General features: G+C 40.3%; 1 protein-coding gene across 1 annotated transcript in view; it reads right to left on the reverse strand.

Annotated features, from left to right (window-relative positions):
- Positions 1 to 4,789: 4,789 nt before the first annotated feature.
- eif3eb (eukaryotic translation initiation factor 3, subunit E, b) overlaps positions 4,790 to 18,173 on the reverse strand; it is a 150,674-nt gene continuing 137,290 nt past the window's right edge. Inside the window, exons 11-13 of the mRNA XM_078397625.1 lie at positions 16,037 to 16,139; positions 11,439 to 11,573; positions 4,790 to 4,967 (exon numbers count right to left, since the gene is read on the reverse strand). Coding sequence (XP_078253751.1) covers positions 4,929 to 4,967; positions 11,439 to 11,573; positions 16,037 to 16,139 — 277 coding nt within the window. The 3' untranslated portion in view covers positions 4,790 to 4,928. The remainder of the gene's footprint in view (positions 4,968 to 11,438; positions 11,574 to 16,036; positions 16,140 to 18,173) is intronic.

An 18,173-nucleotide genomic window follows, 5' to 3' on the forward strand; every position in this document is an offset into this window, starting at 1 on the left:
CTTCAACAGATGGCCATGGAAATTATTCTGATGGGATGCATCTCAGCCTGGTATGGCACCTGCTCTGCTCGACTGTCTGAATCTAGAGTGGTGAACTTAGCCCAGTCTATCTCATGCTCTCCACTTTTTTCTGTCTAGTCCATCTTCATGACTACCAGGGTACTCAATATAACCGTACAATGACAGCTATCACTTGCCAAATCCCCAAAAGACCAGGCAAAACCATCATGGCAAATATGAGATGACCCATCACACTTTAGGTATTTGCTCATGCATGTTAATGTTCTTTCACATTCCAATTGTCAGAGAATGCTGTCATTGTATCTGTAATTCTCTGAGCATCATATTGCATTGGGGTGCCCCTGGTGACTCAATTAGATCAGGTCTATGAATGTGGCTAAGCAATTCTCTTATTATGATGCTCACTGTCAAATTGTGAGGTGGTGCTGTACATATGTATTTATAACCCTCCCAATCTGTTCAATTTATGCAATGGCTTATGGCTGGGAGTGAGGAGTACTCACATCAAGAGCTTTGATTTCCCCACGCTACATCTGTGATACATAGAACTATCATTCATGGCGACAAACGTAGCCTTCCGCGTTCCATGAGCAATATTCTTCCGAAGGCTCAGTGCCCAGAATAGACCCAATGATCCAAAAATAATAATTTCCAAGTATCTGACTAATCTTCACCATCCTTACTCCAGGTCTGCCCTTTAACAAGCTGATCATGAGAATCCAATGAGAAGGTACCAATTGCAAACATTCATCTCAACTTCCTCTTGCCACAGATCCACATTTCACCATTTTCCTCTGGTGGTTTGATGGTGCTTTATTGAAAAAAAAAGATTTAATCATCCCAAATAAGTTAGAGGAACATCATTTCATTTTTCACTTTGCACGTACAAAGCCCTTTAGGCACACCACATACATTTATAATTTCAGATAATCTGCCTTTCCAGTTTGTGTCAGTGGCACAACTGGTAGAGCTGCTGTCTTGCAGCGTGAATCCCAGGGACAACCCTGATCTGCAGTCCTGTCTGGGTGATGTTTGCATTCACCCAATAACCACTTGGGTCTCCTCCAGAGCTGGTTTCCTCCCACATTCCAATACACATGGGTTGCTGAGTTAATTGGTGGCTGCAATTGCTCCTAGCGTGTAGGCAAGTGGTGGAATCTGGGGAGAATCGATGAGAATGTGAGGACATTAACAAACAGTATAAATGGGTGGTTGATGGAGATGAGAATGAATTTCTGTAAGGATAGGGAATCTTTAAGAATTCTCTACAGAGACCTGTGAAGGTTGTCAGTGAATCTACCCAAGGTAGAGATCGACAGATATTAAACATATAGGGGAGTCAAGGGGTAGGGAGAGAACACAGGAACATGTTGTTGTGGCCACAATTGGATCAACTATGACACCCATCTGTCATCCAGCTTCATTTGGTCTCCATCCTATTGCAGATTTCCCCTTTCTTTACATCCTACCCGTTGTCTGCAAATTTGAACATGTCTGTTTCCTAAACTTCTCCAATTCTGATAAAAAGTCATCAGAATGTCTCCCATGGAATGTCAACTCTGCTTTCCTCTCCACAACTACTGCCTGGCCTCCTGAGTGTTTCCTGCAATCTATTTTTATTTTAGATTGCAATCATCAGCAGTTTTTGGTTACAAATTTAAGAGTGGGTAGTTCTCCCAAAGCTGAAAAGATTAAGGAGGGTTTTAAACAAGATCCCCCAAACACCATAAGTTTAGATTTAGATTAACAGGAGAGTTTTGATGCCACTTAACAGGGACTGATGAGATCCCAGGGAGATGGAAATAACCAGATACAATTACTTCAGATAAATGAAATGGATCTTAGAGGTTTGGAGAATGTTTTTACACAGCAAGCAGTCTTTATGTGGAATGCACTGCTTGAAGGGTAGAGGAAACAGATGCACCAGGAACTTTCAGCAGGGAAACAAGACACTGCATATGCTGGAACCTTGAGCAAAAAACAAAATGCCTGAGGAAGAACCCGCTACTTTCAGAAGCAAATTTTAGAAATGCCTGAAGGGGAAATTGGTTCATGGGGAAAAAGGTAGATGGGACAAAATTTGAAAATTCTCATGGTCAGCTGAATGGCTTCCGTTGCTGTACTAATCCACGTCAAAAATCATGGCTATGATGTCTGCAAATCTTTGGCATTGAATGGGGACAAAACCTTGCTTGCTGCATTAGATGTAATTTCAAAAGTGCCATTAGGTGGAGGGAGGACCTGAACTTCTAAACATATCAGGCTGTGAATTCCATTTGGAGTTTGGTGAAGAAGGAATCAGCAGCCATCTTTCACACAGCAAGATCCCACAGAAGCAATAATGAACCGAGGTATTATGGCTTAATAGTCATGTCGAGGGCTAATGACACAGAAGGCTGGACCATAAATTCGAATCTTGCCTGAGAAGCAGTGCCTGGGGCACCAGGGAGCTCCACTGAAACTGAAATCAGCAAGGGCAGGGTAAAAGCCACAGCTGGTTTCACATTGCACACAGCAAAATGCTAGTACTTTACCTCAGCCACAGGACTTTGACTCTTGAGTTGCTCAGCAGAACATTCCAGGTCCAGCCAGTTTAAAATGCTTCAATAAAGTTTGCTCTTCCAGAAGGAACCACCATGTTTTCTTTATTTCTAAACACTAAGATCTGGTAAGATTGGAGACTCCAGCTCATAAACCGAGCTGGCGAATTACATGATTCATTTTTGATTAGCAAGGGTATCAAAGGTTACAGGGAGGAGGCAAGAGAATGGGTTGAAAGGGAAAAATTATCAAACGGGCTGAATAGGCCAATTCTGCTCATATGTCATATGTATCACTAATTTACATGCCAGGCATAAATGATTGTTTCAGCATCTGCCCCCATGAACTCATTATGCTGCAAGCTATCATTGCTCAGATACATAATTGGATCAGCCAGAATCACAGACTCCAAGAGCTATGCATCCTGCAGTAGGTACCTGCACCATTCCACATGGCACAAGTCAGTGGATTCCCTCCACTTACTTGAAGCATGCAAAGCCAACAGTCAATAGCATCCAGGGCACAGCAGCAGCCTGTGTGATTGATACAGCCACGGGACTTAACATCGCCGGTGCGGCTCGGCCGCGTGGCCTTCCATCGCCCGGTACGGCCGCGGGACGTTTCAGCGCTCGGTGCGGCCTTCCATCCCCATGCGGGGGCTGTGTGGGTCGGTCGCCTCGGTAGGGGTCGAGCTGTCTGTCCGTGGGCATGGGGGGAGAGGAAGTTTTGTTGCCTTCCATCACAGTGAGGGGGTGTTTGGAGTCACTGTGATGGATGTTTGTGTTGGGGTCGTGTGTCTTGTGTGTGTGTTTTTTTTTTTTTGTGTGTTCTGTGACTGCTGGAAAATGTAACTTCGTTCGGTATCTCGGTATCGAATGACAATAAAGCTCTGTATTTTTTTTTCTTCACTGTGAACATACACTGTCACACCACCGTGGCAGCAAGTGATAACATATAATGTCATGCATCAAGTCTTCTCCAGTAGTAACTTCCAAACCCATGCTTCTGGCTGCTCAGAGGTCTGACTGCGCATTGCCTCAAGTCAAGTCAAATATATTGCCTTCTGCACAAGTCTGGAGGTGTGCGTACAATGAAAATCTTGCTTGCAGCAGCATCACAGGTACATAGACCCAAATACACAAAAATAAGAGTAGAGACATTAAGCATAAGATTTCTAAAAGAATACAAAAAAAAACATTAAGAGAAAAAATCCAAAATATTCATGTTCACCTGAAAGGGGTGACAGTTTAATGAGGAGTTCCATTGACAAAGTGCTTTATCAGTCCTCCACCTCAGAATGTATCTCAGAACATTCTGATGGAGAAGAGAATCCAATGGGTGAACCACTTTAATACAAATAAGTGAAATAAAAAAATTAAAATGTTGGAAGTACTCAATGGGTCAGGAAGCATCTGTGGAGAGAAATATGTTTCACCTGAAAGGCCATCAACAACCATTGTCGCATGGGTGCTGCAAGAGCTACTGAATATTTCCAGCATTTTACTCATCAGCTCTAAAGAGGAGTCCCGACCTGTCCCAAAAAGTAGCGAGGAAAGAACTACAGATGCTGGTTTAAACCAAAGATAGACACAAAATGCTGAAGTAACTCAGCAGGACAGGCAGCATCTCTGGGGAGAAGGAATGGGTGACGTTTCGGATCGAGACCCTATTTCAAGAAATGGCTGTCCATTTCCCTCCACCGATGCTGCCTGACCCACTAGGTTCCTCCAGTATTTGTTTCTTGTTCCAGCATTTTATTGTTTTGTTTCAGAGTTCCAGCATCTGCAATATTTGGCTTGTAGAAATGTAAGGAAATTACTTTTAGGAAGATAGCCAGAAGAAAGAAAAAGCCTCCCACTGTGCCACCAGACGCGTATAGCACTGATGTGAATTCCTGACTGCTGAATAGAGAATTGTGTGTCATTATACCATGTGATGAGTTTACATAGCCTGCTTAAACTATGCACTTCTGAGACTATGTGAATTCCTGCATTGCTTTGCCCTCCAATTCTGGCCTCTGCACATTTTAGGTGGAGCTCATCACAGATTTTGCATTCAGAGTTTATAAACTTTCAGTGATGACATGGCACAATGTAACGTGACTTACAACAGGCTTCCTCCTTCAGATTGCTCAGAATAACATAAATTCATATCCTCAAAATCTTAATACAGCAAAAATGGAGTGAAATAAACAAATATAAACCTTACACAAAAACAAATGATCACAATATTTTAAACTTGGCTTTTATTTGATCCATTGACATGGACTTCAAAATATGACAAAAAAAATTAAAAATTAACTTCATTTGGTCTGGTAAACCAGGACTGGTCTGATCTTCAATTTGTATGTTATTCTGCAATTATTTTCAGTAAAAGCCAGAGTCTGAGGTAGTCCAGTTGGGAGCCTGCAAAACAAGAACAAGACCAAATTCATTAGGAACAACGCAGGGAGCTTTATTCAGTACATGTTGAACCATGCCATTTTAAACTCGGAATGCATTTAGTTAATGAGACCGCAATGTTACATTACAATAGACAATAGACAATAGGTGCAGGAGTAGGCTATTCAGCCCTTCGAGCCAGCACCGCCATTCAATGCGATCATGGCTGATCACTCTCAATCAGTACCCCGTTCCTGCCTTCTCCCCATACCCCCTCACTCCGCTATCCTTAAGAGCTCTATCCAGCTCTATCCAACTCTAGTTTACTGAAAAAGGAAATCTGCAATGACTTAGGCTGAACATTCATTACACTGTCTGATTAGAATACCATTCACAATCCAAACACCAGACACTCATAAACAACCAAGTGCCTTGTGTGTGAAACACCATCACTTCAATTCCAATTGGATCCAATCCTTCACAGGGTCTCCTACCAACATTTGTCTTTGCTCCATGTCTAGAATGGCAACTTTTGACAGTTTCCAAACAAAACTCAAGTCCTGCACAGGCTGGGGCTGTGCCACATCTGCACCCACAGAGAGGTAATGCATGCGAACAAGGTATTTCATTACACTCTGGTGTGTATGACAATAAATGAATCTAAATCAGAGTACATACACGTAACAATGTTGAGCACTGCATCTAGATGAACCTAAATTGCCAGTATTTACCCTGGCTTACAAAATTATCCTTTCTTTATTTCCAGAACTAGACTTACCATTTTTTTCTTTCAAAACCCATTTAATGTTATCTTTTATCGCCATGTCAACTTGCACTTGGGTGTTAGTGTTTAACCCTGCATTACCATTTCTTTCTATCTCAACATTTTTTTCTCCCTCTCTGCGTTTCTTCTGTATTGGAAATCCAATTCCTGGATCTATACTTATGCCATTATTTTTTTCCCCTCTGCGGCATAGTGGTGCAGCGGTAGAGTTGTGGCCTTACAGCGCCACATATCCGGGGTCGATCCTGACTACAGCTGCTGTCTGTATGGAGTTTGTACGCTCTCCCCATGACCGGGTGTTTTCTCCAGGTGCTCCGGTTACCTCCTCACACTCCAAAGACAAACAGGTTTGTAGGTTAATTGGCTTCCTTAAGTTGTACAAAATTGGCCCGAGTGTGAAGGATGGTGTTGCTGTACAGGTTGGCAAGGACTTGGTGGGCCGAGAGGCCAGTTTCTGTGCTGTATCTCTAAAGTATAAAGTAAAACCTTAAGTAAAGTATGTGTGGGTACATGGCAGATACATAATTCGATTGCCAAGGAGAATGTGACCGTGATCTTCTCAGGAGGGCCATGTTATTACAATTCATGGATTTAAGTTAGCCGCCCAACCTATCAGAGGCCAAAGGATGGACAATGCGATGGCCAGAATCACACGTCTGGTGACTTTATTAGTATTTACCTCTCTGGAAGCAGATTTAATGTTAGAATTGTCATGAGATGGAAGAGAATGGATGAAAGGGCAATTGCTGACAAGAAGTTCTTACTTTTGCTAACGCTCGAAAACCTGACAGGATCCACATCAAAAGAAAGTATGAAATGAAGCATGAAATCTATTTTTTAAAAGAGTGGAATTAAAACCTCCCGTGGCGCTATAATCGTAACAATTTAAGAGCAAGTTACAAGCGAGCACATCTGGGACTGTTGGAAAAAGCATAAGGCAAGTTAGAAAACAGACTGCTCAAAGCCAGGAATGGAGAATTCAATAGGCAGAGCTGGATAGTAAGTATTACAGCCTAATTAGTGCTGAGAATCCGCTGATGAAGCTGCAACACGTCCTGATCTCTTCAAACTAGAATTACAGATTAATGCATTCTCGCTTTAAGGGTTACACAAACAAGCATCAAAATTCTCAACGCCATGATAGATTTGACTTGGACAGAGTCACTGGTTATGGGAAACCAACAGGAAAGAGGAGCTGAGGCCACGGTCTTATTGAATGTGGATTAGGCTCAGGGGGCTGATTAAACTATTCCTGCTTCTGTTGCTTATGCTCTTAAAAGACGAAAAACACAATAGATGTGGCAGTGCTTCAGCTGCCTGATTTGGAAAGGGTATTTTCAACTCTAAATGGCAAATGTTAAGTTTTTATTACAATGTTATTCCTTCTTGTATGTGGTCACCACTGGCCAAGGCAGCATTCAATGGCCATCCACAATAACGAGACACCGCTATCAACTAAACGAATGGTTTTGGTGTGCCCACCAGGATGATGAAGGAATAACAAACAATTTGCCAAGTGAGGGCAATGAGAGAACTGGAAGCAGTTCTTGAAATGAGTCAAGAGAACAGATAGAGAGGTCATGGGTAATAAAATGACATCACTTACACACAAGGCCTGGAACTAAAAAGTAAAACAAATTCAATAGCATCAAGGGTACTATTAAAAAAAGATTGTTCATTGGTACAAACACGTATGGAACAGTCTGAAATTATGGCAGATAAAGAAAGAATGCCCTATAATAACCAATAAGGAGGTCCTTGGATTTCAAATTATTATGCATTTACTTCGGATGGAGAAAACAGTACCGGAGGAATTCAGTGATTTTGGGAGCATCAGCGGAGGGAATGCACAGTTGACGTTTTGGGCTGGGACCCTTCTTTAGACTGATCGGAATAGGGGAGAGAAAGCTGGAAAAGAGAGATGGGATCAGGCCAAAGCCTGGCAAGTGATATACACATAAGTGTTTACAAGTGAGGGTGGGGGCACTGATTGGCAGATGGGCAAAGCAGGTGACAAAGGCAAGAGGTAAAAACGAGAAAAAGGGTAACAGATTAGGGAAGGAGTGAAATGTAAAGCCAGAGAAAATTGGTGGAGGGGAATAGGAGGGGGGGGGGGGGGGGGGTGGATAAAGAGAAATGGGAACGGGAGATGGTTGGACGAAGGAGGGGAAAAGAGCAGTATGAATTGGGGGGGGGGGGGGGAGAAGGGGGGGGGGAAGGGGGGGTTGAACGCTGAGAATTCAATGTTCATACTGTTAGATTGTAAGCTACCCAAGTGGAATACGAGGTTCTGTTCCTCCAGGTGGCAAGGCCTTACTCTGGCGATGGAGAAGGTCAAAGACAGAAATAGGAAGGCCAACTAAAATGGTTAGCAACCAGGAGATCCAGTAGACCTGAGTGGACAGATCGCAAATGTTTGGCGAAATGGTTGCCTACTCTATGCCTGGTCTCGGCTATGTAAAGGAGTACCGAATACATGCAGTAGGCGAGGTTTGAAGAGACACGCACGAACCTGTCTCACCTGGAAGGACTGCTGGGGTCCCTGGATGGAAGTGAGAGAGGAAGTATGCTACAGGTGTTACATGATTGCCAGGAGAGTACCTGGAGAGGGGGTGAGGAGTGAACCAAGGATTGCAGAGGGAGTGGTCTCCATAGAATGCAGAAACATGTAGGACGGGATCAGGATAGAGGTGGAGAGGGATGGAAGGAAGGGGAAAAATGAACCCAATTCGAGAGAGGGTTAGCAAATAAGGGCCCAAAGGCCTTTTCCACACCTGGAATAGATGATATTTGGTATACAGGGGCCAGGGTTTGTCACTGGCCACGGAACAAGTTAAAAATTAAAAACAGAGACACCCTACATGGCCTGGCAGCTACACAGGTCTGGCACTGTTTTTGTGCTTGATCTCTGAAGGAGAGACAATATAAGGAAGTCTAGGATTTGTTTTCTTCTTTAATTCTCAAATTAAATTCAAAAGTTGCTTAAATTTGAAGATCCAAGTCACGGCCATTACTAAAACAAGTTTTTAGTAACTTTTGTTTAACACGGAAATAAATTAGGCCAGTTATTTTCCACAAATGACATGGAGAAAAAATAATTTGTTATTAAAGTGCAGCAGAGTAATAGTAATATTATTATCCAGCAGTCATAAATGAAACAAATCTGAAAGATTGTAACAAATGGAACTGGTTGCCCTTTTTGAATTTAGAGGTATTTACCAAATTATTTACTCGGCTACCTTCCAGAGGAGCAGATCACAAGTTTGCTTCATTATACTATGGAAATTAAATGTTCTTTACTTAGCCACATGCTGAAGATGAAATAATGCTTTTGCAATATTCAGGAGATAAGTTAGGCCTTACCCGAGAGTGGCTAAACACAGTAATTTAAAAACAAAATCTTGAGATTAAACAGCAAAGAAGCACCAAAAATGTCAACTAATCTCATGCTCTCTCAATAAGCAGGGCACAAAATATCATCTAAATGATGTTGACATAGATGATCGTGGACATGTCAAAAACATAATACAAATTTTGTCACATTTAAAACAATAAACTGCAAGCATGATGAACTGACCAAGGAAAAATTTGACAGGAACTGGCATATGTCCTATGATTTCATAACAGATAAGAGTGTTCCAGAAATATTTCCTTCTTCCCAGATCAGTGCTTTTCATTGGCTCGTGGAGAATGAACAAATGAGGATGGCTGCAGTACAATTTGCTTGGACGGGGAACTGAGCATGCCCACTTTAGCTGCACTGTGAAAATACGTGGCAAAAAGTAATCCTCAGCACAGCTGGAGGTTGTTTTGTTGACTGCACAGCTTGTTCACATGCTTCCTCCCCTACCCAACCCCCCCCCCCCCCCCCCCCCGGCCCCCCCTTCCCTGCCCCAACACCATATTTCAGTCAGGATTGAGAACAATGAGAAAGAAAACAGCAGTCTGACACTAATCAATAACAACCAATCCTCTATGTTCATGGCACGTAATCTTGCCAACACCCATCAGAATGGCTAAACTGTATTACGTGTAGATACAGCTCTGGTGGTAGAGAGATCGGAGATTTTAATACAAAATGTGTAGAACTGATGTACACATCACTGCACTTGTCTCTAAAGTTCCCTTTTAACATGTGCCATTCAAATAACACGAATAGTTCTCTCCAATTCCCCAAAGCAGCCTACAGATGTTTTTTCGATAGTCAATTATTTAATTTTGCATTTTATAATAAATCACAGCAAATGTAACTGTTTATAACCATGAAGCTCAGTTTTGTTACTGCTTATTATATTTTATTAAAAACAGACATGTCATTAAATAACTGTTAACATGGTTGAAGAATTGTACTGACTTCAGCCATCTAAAAAATCCCCAAATAAACCAGTGCAAGAGATTTACACAACTTCATCACAGGATCCATTATCAGAGCCAAATAAAATGGGAAGGTATTTTTTCTAACTGGCAGTAGAGGAAAAGTGTCCCATTCCCAGTTTTATGTTTCATGTAAGTAGGAGAAAAAAACACCGATAAAATTTATTCAAATCAATTTGAAAATTCATTGCTTGTACAGACTCTAAAAGATCTGCACTTTTGCCGAACTGAATTGGAGAAGTGATCATTTATAATGACAGTGTAAGATCCAGTTTAAGGTTGAATACGTTGCATTATATTTTCCCCATTTATATTATTTTCTGAACAAAATACATGTAGAAGCCGCACATGAAATAACACCAATCTGGAAGAGTGAATCAGCAGCACGGGGACACTTAACACGAAAGACTGGAAATGTCTTGAAGATTTTATCCAATTCTTGTGGGAAATGAGGGAAGATTAGGTCATTGCTCGCACTTGCTAACTGGAAAAATACACCTTTATTTCCTTTTTATTTGGCTGTGATAATGGATCTGGTGTTAAAGCTTTGCAAATATTGTGTTGATTTATCTAGGGATTTTTCAGATGGACTCAACTCAGTGCTATCCTCCAGCTATATTAGCAGTTATTCAATGACATGTCTGATTTTAATAAGCAATTACAAGGGCGGTACAGTGGAGCAACTAATAGTTACTGCCTCGCAGCTTCTGCGACTCAGGTTCAATCTTGACCGCCGTTGCTGACTGTGGAATTTTCACATTCACCCCATGTGGGTATCCTCCAAGTGCGCCAGTTTCCTCGCACATCCATAGGACGTGCAGGTTAGAAGTTTAACTGGCCACCGTCAATTGCCCCTATCATGTAAATAGGTTGTAGAACTTGGTGAGTTGAAGTGAATGTGGAGAGAAAAAAATAGGATTCAATAAATAGGTGCTTGATGTTCAGCGTGAACTCGATGGAATGATTGGCTTGCATGACTCCTTGACAAAATTATATAAAATATTCATTCGGTACTATTTGTAAATGCAAAGACCATTTTGTTTCAATTCCCATTTGTACATTACCTTTGCTCCGATTTTTGAACAGATTAATTTTAATCTGAAGTTAAGAATTACAGGTCACGAGTTTAGAATGTCACTTAATCACAAAGTAATTGCTATTCAAAACATTCCAGCATATGTTTTGTATTGTGAAAATAATGATACATACATATCAATTTTTTAAAAGGAAAATTAAGATTAAAGAATTGGGTTAAAGATGAGGTTTAATAATGAGTAACTAATCAAACCTAGACCCTTAAAGGGTCCCTGTACGCCAGAGCTGATCATCGTGCTCACCTCAGTCCTGTTGTTTTGATTCATCTTTTTCTCAATGTTCATAGCCAGCATCTGACTCCGAAAAGAGAGGCTCTTTGTTTTCTCGATGACCTGTTGGTATGGCGACACAGCGTTGTTTCCCATGACGACATGTCCCTACATACAAGGAAATGGTTACCTCAACTATTGGAAAATTTCATTGGATTGTATAAATTTGAGTCAGCGTACTAAAATAGATTGAAGTGTGTCGAGCGAGGTTACATATTTCGGAATTAAATTGTTCTAATGAAGAACGTGAAAACTTACATTTGAAATAATCTCTGGTTACTAACACTTTGACATTTTATCCATTTAAAACAGAGTTGTTGAAGTTGGTGATGTTCAACAGCACAGATTGTGGCTTTCAATACAAAATCACAGAGGAGAGCTGTATCATTTCAAGGTAACATCTAATATGTGGCAATGAGCCATATTATTTCATAAACATTCAAGTCAGAGGTAAAATGCAGGAAGGTCATTAAGCTTCACTAATAGACAAAGTTTCAGAGACCGTTTGCTGTTCTAAGTGGTGGCATTTATGAACTAAAATCTTTGCAGGGTTGAAATGTTATATCTTGTTCTTCAATTGGCAAAGCAGCTACAATACATTACAATCGGAGTAACCTCAGCTGGACGGCATCTCTAAGAAATCATATTAACACACAAGACAACTACTTCACCAAAACCCAATGCGGCAAAACCAGCTGCCGCACATTTCCAATTTATCAGTTCACTAGAAATCCGCTCAATAACATGGAAGGCATTTGTTGAGATTTGATCTACCTGGAATTTTCTAGATGGTTAAATTTTCCCCGTTGAGAGATTTAGCGAAAATATTGTAAAGTCTCTCATTACAAAAAAGCTGTCAACAGATCAACCTTCGAATATTTCAATTTGCAAAACAAAAGGATTTGCACTTGCTGGCGTAAGACCTATTGAGCTCAAAAATATTAACCTGCTCCAGCTCTATCAGGGCTTGTAGAAAAGGTTATCCGATCATCTCAACACCAACCACCAACATAAGAAATGGTTTATACTATATATACAGCTCTAAACGAGGGCTTTTAGTCCAGCCAATCTATGTGATGTTTACTTCATTCAAGCCCAGAAAATCGCAACAAAAAATATCAGCTCAGTCCTGTGTTTCCTCCGTCTTTTATTTGTACAGGTTCCCCTTAAGAGTATCAACACATCTTCCTTGCCAACTCCCTGCAGGAACAAGTCCCACATTCTCACCACTCTTTGGATAAAGAAATTTCATCCAAATTCCCTGCTGGATTTCTTAGTGATGATTTCACCACAACCTTCTGTTTAACCCTTTATTCCCACTCTCTACTTTCCTTACTGAAGCTAGCCAGCATTATACTGCTTGTCCCCCAAATTCATATTCTCTGACAGTAGTCATCTTTCTTTCATAAGGTATCTTATTGAAAATCTAGATAAATTATATCTACCATATTACCAAAATCCACATTTTCTGTTACCTCTTCAAATTTTTTTTGTCAACCACGATTTTGCTTTTGAAATCTGTGCTGACTACTCATTAATTTACTTTTCATGTCAGTTATTCTCTCCTTCAGCGAGGATTCCATTACTTTTTCCATCATCAATATTCAGCTGACTGGACTATTATTTCCTGGACTTGTTTCATCCCATATAAATATAGGTATTACATTCCTCGGGCACAGCATCCTTTTCTAATAAATTCTTCTTCATCTTCTCTCATGCCCTATTTTAAAATGCACTGAGATAAATCAACTGTGTTTTTAAAGTTTATTTTAAATGCATTTATTTAATTAATTATAGTCATGTCCACTGCTTTCTCTCCCTGGTAATAATCAAGATAACATAAAGATGAAGTATTGCAGCCTTCTCCCTATCATTACTTGTGGTACTGTCCTGCCTATTCTCAATGGCTTGATTACCATCTCAAACTTTATTTATATGTCTGTAAATAAATCTACTCGGCTTTATGATCTTCAATAATTTAATTTTATATTTCCCCTTCGTTTTCTTAATTGTTTATTTAACTTAATTTGTCAATTACTTGTGCATTCAGCAAGTTTACTAATGCCTTCTTTCAACCCCTTGTACATCCTCCTAACCTCTACATACATTAATCAGATCCTCCTAAGTATTTGTTTTTTGTCAATCACTCCCTTATGTCTTTATTTATTCATGTAGTCTCATGAGCATTTATTTTGCTCTTTCCTAAGATGGAAACCCGTTATTTTTGCACTGCGTTAACACAATTTTAAATGATCCTATTGTTCTACATTATCACTTACCAATATTGCTGTTCACTTTTAACTACACAATCCCATTCTCAGTTCCTCAAAATCAGCCTTATTCCAACCCATTGGCCTGTTTTTTTGGGCATATTTACATTTTTCTCAACACCACATTATGGTCACTAATGCCCTGATGTCCCCATACATGTTATCTTCTTATCTGCTTTCATTCTCCAGTTTTAGGTCTCATTTGAATCAATTTAAGAGTTATTTTTTGCATATTAATTTTGAAAGGTGTCCTGTATATTTTGTGGGAATCTATTATTTTATTCCCTTTAACGTTCATGATCATCCAATTTTCCACAAAAGGCATGAGTAATGATCAAGTCAATTGTCCAATTGGTTGGAATGAGCCATTAATAGTACTTGGCTGAAATATAGAAGAGTGCACCATTAGGCTCGAGGAGGGAGGGCAAGCCTGTATACTCCAACTCCAGATCATCTTTCTGTTTGACCCAGTACAGCTCAGCTTTAATGTTCTGATTGATTTCCAGTGTCTGGAGACAATGAAGAAATCAATGGTCTACTTGGTTTAGCAGAGAGTGTCACAACGAGAGGTTTTGCATCGATTAATGCTAGATTAAAAAAATATTCTTATGAAAGTTCAGCATTCCCATTAAATGACATGGCCTCTCTACATTTAGATGTCTGGTACAGTTAACAAAAGCAAGGTCCTACACTGGCCTGAAACAACAGCAGAGAGACTGGCTGTGAATACACAAAGGCAATAATTTCATTCTGCTGTATACATAAATGACTAAAGGCTGCGCTCTCATCAAAGCTTATTCCCCGAACAAAATAAAATGAATCGGTATTTGTGCAATTACCATCATTACTCAGGATTCCAAACCATTTCACAGTTTTAAGTGTTGTCACTACCGCAGTATATACAAATGTAGTAGCTAGATGGTGCATTGCAAGTTTCTGCAGGCAACAATGACATATATGGAGATGGAGAAATTAAAGATGCTGGAATCTTGAGCAAAAAACAAACTGCTGGAGGAACTCAGCAGGTCAGGCAACATCTGTGGAGAGAAACAGATAGAAGACATTTCACGTCTGGACCCTTCTTGAGACTTAAAGATGGATTCCAACCCAAAATGTCTTCTGTCCATTTCCCTCCACAGATGGTAGTCCACAGTTCTTCCTGCTTGTCACGTATTCCCAACAAATCTTTTAAATTCACCTGAATGCAAGAACAAATGTCTGAATTTAAGGGTTCAAATTTTTTAAAATTGTGCTTTAGGTAACACAGCAATCTTTCAGCCCTGCTCTGAAGTATTGGCCCAGATTATGTGCTCAGAATATGTGAACACGTGAGCATTTGACACAGAGATAGATGTCTGACTATTACATTAATTAATGGATTCTAAATTTTGAGCAAGGCCTAACATTTGTTTTAGTGCTTCGTATAAATTTATTTTTTACCAATTTCAGCGTTCTTGTCATTGACAGCACAAAAAAAAAATCCTTATTTATCTCATTTATATTTGTTGCATGAATTAAACTCTCAATAAGGCCTGAAGGGGCAGCTGAATCAGAGATGATATTGACAACAAATAAAAAAAATTGAATTGGTGAGTTTGCAAAAATGGAGAGCATTCAGAGATGAATAAAAGATATACTGTGCAGAGATGGATTCATAATATCAGTCGAAAGTGGAAGGAATACTGCACATACATCACTGACAGCAACAGAGGAGTTACGTAGAATGAAAATGCATCGTTGACCATGACTGCCTTAAATGCAAATGTAAAAAAAGAATGGCATGCTTTCTTGGAGTTGCTCATGAGGCCACAAGTAAAATGAAAGGTAAACGTAGTCGGTTTGCTGGATGATTGTGGCAGTTGGAAAGTAGAGGGTTACTTGGCACATTGTTCTTTGGGAAGTTAGAAGCTGGTAATGCCATAAGTAGTTTGCCATCATTCTTTTGTAAAAAAAATACATGTTTCATCAATGATGAATAAAAATGACAATATAGATATCATATCCTTTTAGTAATAAATTGCACTACTCTGTTATATATTTTGGAAAGCAGACATCCCTCAACCACTGACTGCCTCCCCAATTTCCTGTTTTACAGCCTGGTCTGTGCCTCAACTGTATGCTGAGGTAGAGCAGCTAAAGGATCATTCAGCATCTTTGCTGAGATGGACACTAACAAACAGAAACAGTTAATTCAAGGCATCCGCTTATGGTCTTCATGATACATGTATGTATTTCTGCTACATCACATTGGATTCGCGTAAAGCCAAATTAATGAAACAAAGTTTTCAGAAACACTCTTACCAGTTTGGAATCTATTTTTGCATCCAGCCTGGCATTTCGAATCAAGTTGACAATCCATCGCTCTGCCTCTTCAGGAGTCATATTCAGTTTCTCTGCAAGCATACTGAAAATAAAGGAAAGTCTTTAGAACAAGGCAGTTCTATAATTTACTTCTCCACACCAACTGCAAGAATCCTTAAATTATCTTCAACTGTGGTAAAATGACCAGCCATAATTGCGCAATCAATAGAAAGAATAAAATTTAGAACACAGCAATGAATAGGGCTTTAAGCTAGCTGCTACAACCACAAACTATCACAGAAACAAAAATCAAACGTGATTTGCCATTCTGTCATAGAGTGATACAGGTGGAAACAGGCCCCTTGAACCAACTTGCCCACAAAGGCCAACATGTCCCAGCTACACGAGTCCCACCTGTCTGCGTTTGGTCCATATCCCTCCAGACGTGTACTATCCATGTACTTGTCTAACTGTTTCATAAATGTTGGGATAGTCCCAGCCTCAACTACCTCCTCTGGCAGCTTGTTCCATACACCCACCACCCATATGATTTGTAATTGTAGGGTTAAAACGTACAAAGATCCTGAACAACATTAACACAACACCAAAGTTTTACAAACAGACCAGCACTTTTGTATCTATATTTGGTTGTATGGTTGACAATAGAAAAGTATCATTTGAATGTGGTATCCAAACAAATATTATCTGAATAGTACATTTATCAACACATCATGATTTAAAAAAACCTTTTATTTTTAAAAAGCGAGTTGGAAACAGTTGAGAAAGGACAGTAATTTTTAAAGAATGCAGGTACTGTCGGGTGGAAATAAATAATTTCATTGGCATGTACAAGTGAAAAGGAGTCTGGTGGGAATGGGCTAGAGGAAAACTGTAATTTGTTATGTGGGCACAGTGAAGGTGGTGGTAAGGGGGAGGTGGTGGAATGCTTATCACTGAACTTGTAATCCAGAGATCTGGAATAACACTCCAGAGAAACAAGTTCAAATCCCACCACAGTCGTTGTGGAATTTAAACTCAGTTAGTTATCACAAATTTTGGAACATAAACAACTAGAATTAGTTCTGATGACCACAAAATTTACTTGATTACTGTAGAACACATCTGGATCTCCTGAAGGGAGGGAGGGAAGAAATCCGGCATTCTGATGTGGTTTTCCCTGCATGTGGCCTTTATCTGTGAACTGTGGACTGTATTCATGTCTAGTCTTTTCTTTGACTGGGTTACTTACTGCCCATTATGTTTCCTGGCATGTAGGGCAACAACGAAGGTCCTCCACTCCTGTCTGTTCTGGGCTAGTTTCTGGACACTACCCCAGGCCAATTCCATAGTTTTCATCCTTTTTCCTTCTGGTGTCCAGTGCAGGGCTATTCTTGGGAAGCTGTCTGGATCTCTTCTTTCACCATTGACATTCATCCTAGCGTCTGTCGATAGCCCTGGAAGTTCGTCACATCCAGTCGTGTTGATTCCTTCAGTTGTTTCCGTAACATATTCGTTTTACGAGGTGGGGTTGTTAGCCCTGTGCTCAACCCCCAACCTGGAGGACCAGTGGATCGCTCTTCGTCTCGTCTCTACCCTTCGACCTGTCCAGCATGGGAAACCCTAACAGAAGACGAATCTCCCGCTGGCATAGCTCTAGGGGTCACTGAGACACACAAGCTCCCTGACCACGTCAAGGTTGCAACCCAATGGGGAGTTTGACTGGGTAGCATGCAAATAAAAGCTAGGCCCGCTGAGTTACTGCAGCATTTTGTGTCAATCTTCGGTGTAAACCAGCATATGCAGCTCCTTCCTAAACAAAAGCTTTTCACGGTTCCTCAGTACACGTGACAATAATAAACGGAATTAACTAAACTATCATTAAATGTAGGGAAAGAAACACAAGAGGAATGGCAGCAGTTCAAGGAAGCGTCCTGCCGTCATTTCCTCAAAGGCAAACAAAACATTGATGATAGGATGTCCAAAGCCAGATAAAAGAACATGAATAAATGAAATAAAAATTTAAAGTATGGAGAGAAAATAGAGGGAAGGAAAGATGAAACAAGGTTCAAAGTTACTGTTTCAATAATGGGACAAGGCAAAGGAGACGATGACATAGTTACAATCTTGAAGTCAATTA

This window comes from Rhinoraja longicauda, chromosome 4 (genome assembly GCF_053455715.1).
Source record: "Rhinoraja longicauda isolate Sanriku21f chromosome 4, sRhiLon1.1, whole genome shotgun sequence".
Classification (NCBI taxonomy): Eukaryota; Metazoa; Chordata; class Chondrichthyes; order Rajiformes; family Arhynchobatidae; genus Rhinoraja; species Rhinoraja longicauda.